This window comes from Sinocyclocheilus rhinocerous, unplaced genomic scaffold, assembly GCF_001515625.1.
Source record: "Sinocyclocheilus rhinocerous isolate Xijiao unplaced genomic scaffold, SAMN03320098_v1.1 scaffold950, whole genome shotgun sequence".
Taxonomy (NCBI): Eukaryota; Metazoa; Chordata; class Actinopteri; order Cypriniformes; family Cyprinidae; genus Sinocyclocheilus; species Sinocyclocheilus rhinocerous.
This window is the reverse complement of record NW_015637169.1, coordinates 512,092-515,470: the sequence shown is the minus strand read 5'-3', so window position 1 is coordinate 515,470 and position 3,379 is coordinate 512,092. Positions and strand designations below refer to the sequence as shown.

The following is a 3,379-nucleotide window of genomic DNA, read 5'->3' as shown; positions in this document are numbered from 1 at the left end:
CAATGATGACGTGATGTTTCACTCATAATTACCGCAGGCATAAAAACAAGTGAATATCATCAGCTAAAATTTAACTGGTTTGAATGACTTTCTTCTTTAAATAAAAAATAAAATAAAAATATGAATGGTATTATAATGTTATATTAAAACTAAAATTAAAACAATGGAAAAACTCTTACAATAACCTGTAGAAAGAAAAAAACACATCCTAAGCGTGCAGAATAACATAAGTGGACTTTAAACGATTAATTGCCGATTTGAGCGATTACGTAATTGTGGCATCTGTAATTGTAATCACGATTAGAAATTCGATTAATTGTGCAGCCCTAGCGTTACTGCAGAGCAATTACTATACACAATGAAATATAAATGTCACTGCCATTTGATGCTGGATGTGGTGAATAAGCTGCCAGTGATCAAAATATTGAATATGAAGTCATTGAAAACGATAGTTTTGAGAATATGGCTGAGATCATGAATGTGAGGCAGATGCTGGATGTACTGTGTAAGTGCACTCTGACGATGACAGCGATGGTAAAATCATCTGCTCAAATTGAACCCTTTTAAGTTTCAAAAGGTAACGAAATATGCTTTATTCTATTCTTCCGTAATTGTTCTTAAAATGTCAAGAGAGTTTTTTGCTATCGCAGCAGTTAGAGATCCATCCGTGCTGGATATATAGGTCCGGGTCGCTAAAGACCCGAATATGTAAAAATGATTGGCAAAACATTCATGCATTTAAGGGTTAAAAAAATGCTTAACAATACATTTTTGCACACTTACAGAATAAAGCCCACTTGGGACAGTGTTAAAAGTGATAGATACAAATTAATTGAACATTTTTACTTCAGGTCTATACATTTAAGTTTACAACATTTGAAACTTATACCACACTTAATATTTGTGTTTATATTTATTTATTTGTTTGTTTGTTTGAAGGGAATCGTCATATTTTAGATTTGGGTGTCCCAGTAAATGACAGAATAACTAATAATACTAAGTGTCATAACTAATACAAAAATGTCACTTTTTCATACCATAGATGTATGAAAATGTATTTATAATGATCTTCTTTTCCTCCAAACAGGTCAGTGTTGACTCAAATGTGATCCTGCCAGATCCTCCAGATAGGAAAATTCATGAACGTACTTTTGTACTCCGTGATGATCCCACAGCCTTTTTCATCCACACCAAATCCGGAGCAGTGTGCTTCAGAGAGGGGACGGATATGACCGCCTCTGCATCTCACCGCAGGTTACTGCAACATCGCCGAAAAATCAGCCCCAAAGATGAAGCAATCAACGCAGACAAGAAGGTGCTTCAGTGTCCCTGCCGGCAGGGTTGGCACGGCCCTCACTGTGGCATCCCTACCATTGTGTATCATTCCAATCTCCCGTCCAAGTCAAAAGTAACACCCAGAAAAGTTCCACGTCGGGTCATCAATGCCATCAACATCAACCACGAGTTTGACCTACTACACGCTCGATTCCACGAACTTGGAGATGTCGTGGATGTGTTTTTGGTCTGCGAATCCAATTTCACTGCATACGGTGACTCAAGACCTCTTTTATTCCGGCAGCTGATCCTAAATGGAACGTTTGACTACATAAAGCAAAAAATCCTGTACGTCTTCCTGGACCATTTTCCTGATGGCGGTCACGCAGACGGCTGGATCGCGGATGATTACCTTCGCACGTATTTAACCAAAAACGGAATGTCGAGGCTTGAGGGCTTCAAAGCGGACGATGTTTTCGTCATCAATGATGCGGATGAAATTCCTGCTCGAGGTGGAATCCTTTTCCTCAAGCTCTACGACGGCTGGACGGAACCGGTTGGGATCCAGATGCGCAAATCCCTATACGGATTCTACTGGAGGCAGTTTGGAACGCTGGACGTTTTATCTGCTTGCACGGCAGCTATGCTCTTTAAGGTTTACAAGGGTGATGGTATTTATCTCCGGCGCCGGTTGTATTATTCCATGTCGGGATTCCGGGAATACGAGAACTCCACGGGACGCATTCTGGTGCCGTGGGCCATCGGAAGCCCAATTCACTATGCTGGATGGCACTGTTCTTGGTGTTTTAAACCAGAAGGAATTTATTATAAACTCATATCGGCGCAAAATGGAGACTTCCCACGTTGGGGCGATTACAGCGAGAAACGGAAGATGAGTTATATTAAAGAGTTAATACGGACAGGGGGTTGGTTTGATGGGTCTGCTCCAGACTACCCACCCTCAGACCCCAAAGAGCATATGTATGCGCCCAAATACCTGCTGGACAACTATGAAAAATATCGCTACTTGCTTGAGAACCCATATGCAACAGAGAAACATTAAGAGGAATGGGTCGGTTTCAAATGGGCAGCTGAATAAGCTGAAGCGAGAAGTGAAACTGAATGATAGTAAGGAGTTTCACAGCCTTTTGTGGTTCGTGATTCAGTTTTCAAGTTCCACAATTGTTACGAATTCCCACCACATCACAGACAGACCATAATAACAAAGGAATACCAACATGTTTTACTATTTAATCAGATTTGTTGCTTTAGACTCTCTATCAAGAACTATAGCAAGTGATTTAGCCACTTCATGGCTATAAAATGATGTTTTTATGGTTTAAAAACAGTTACAATTAATGAGATTATTCTCCATACACACCATCTGGTGACACCAAGACGCCTACCCAACGTGGTTTTACTCATGTTTCTATGAAAAGATCTCCAAACGTAATCATAGTAATGTATGAAAATAATTGCACTTAAATGGACTTGATTTGATATGACGTTTATTTATAGAAATGTCTACTCCATATGAATTCTATGCACTAAATTGGCTTAAACCGCTATAATGGTCGGCACCGATAGCCTCGTGGGCAGCGACGTATAGCGCCATTGCGCTGCGGGCGTCCCGAGTTCGAATCCCAGCTCATAGACCTTTGGCGATCCCACCCCCCCTCTCTCTCTCCCACTTCGCTTTCGTCACACTGTCCTATCTAAAATAAAGGCAAAATCGTCAAAAAGTATATCTTGTAAAAAAAACAAAAAAAACATAATGGTTTCTGTATTTATAAAGGAGATCTACAAAGAGTATTACAGTCATATCAGGATTAATGCATTATTTGCATTGAAGTGTTGATATAAAAATATGTTATTTGCTGGTGCAACGATCTTAAAAGTTTCAAAGGTCTGATAAGTTGACTAAAACAAAACAAAAAAACGATGTGCATAAATTACTGTTGCATCACATAGTGAACATAGTTTACTGAACATGATGGCCTGTCGAAGCCTCTGAAGGTTTAAGATATGCTATCTTACAATTACAAACAGGATACAGGTATACTTTAGGATTTTATGATTTTTCATCTTCACTGGAAGAATGTAT

At 39.4% G+C, this 3,379-nt stretch overlaps 1 protein-coding gene across 1 annotated transcript in view; it reads left to right on the top strand.

Annotated features, from left to right (window-relative positions):
- mgat3a (beta-1,4-mannosyl-glycoprotein 4-beta-N-acetylglucosaminyltransferase a) overlaps window positions 1-2,848 on the top strand; it is a 15,657-nt gene extending 12,809 nt beyond the window's left edge. Inside the window, exon 3 of the mRNA XM_016563783.1 lies at window positions 1,088-2,848. Within this exon, the coding sequence (XP_016419269.1) occupies window positions 1,088-2,338 (1,251 nt within the window). The 3' untranslated portion in view covers window positions 2,339-2,848. The remainder of the gene's footprint in view (window positions 1-1,087) is intronic.
- The last annotated feature ends 531 nt before the right edge of the window (window positions 2,849-3,379 follow it).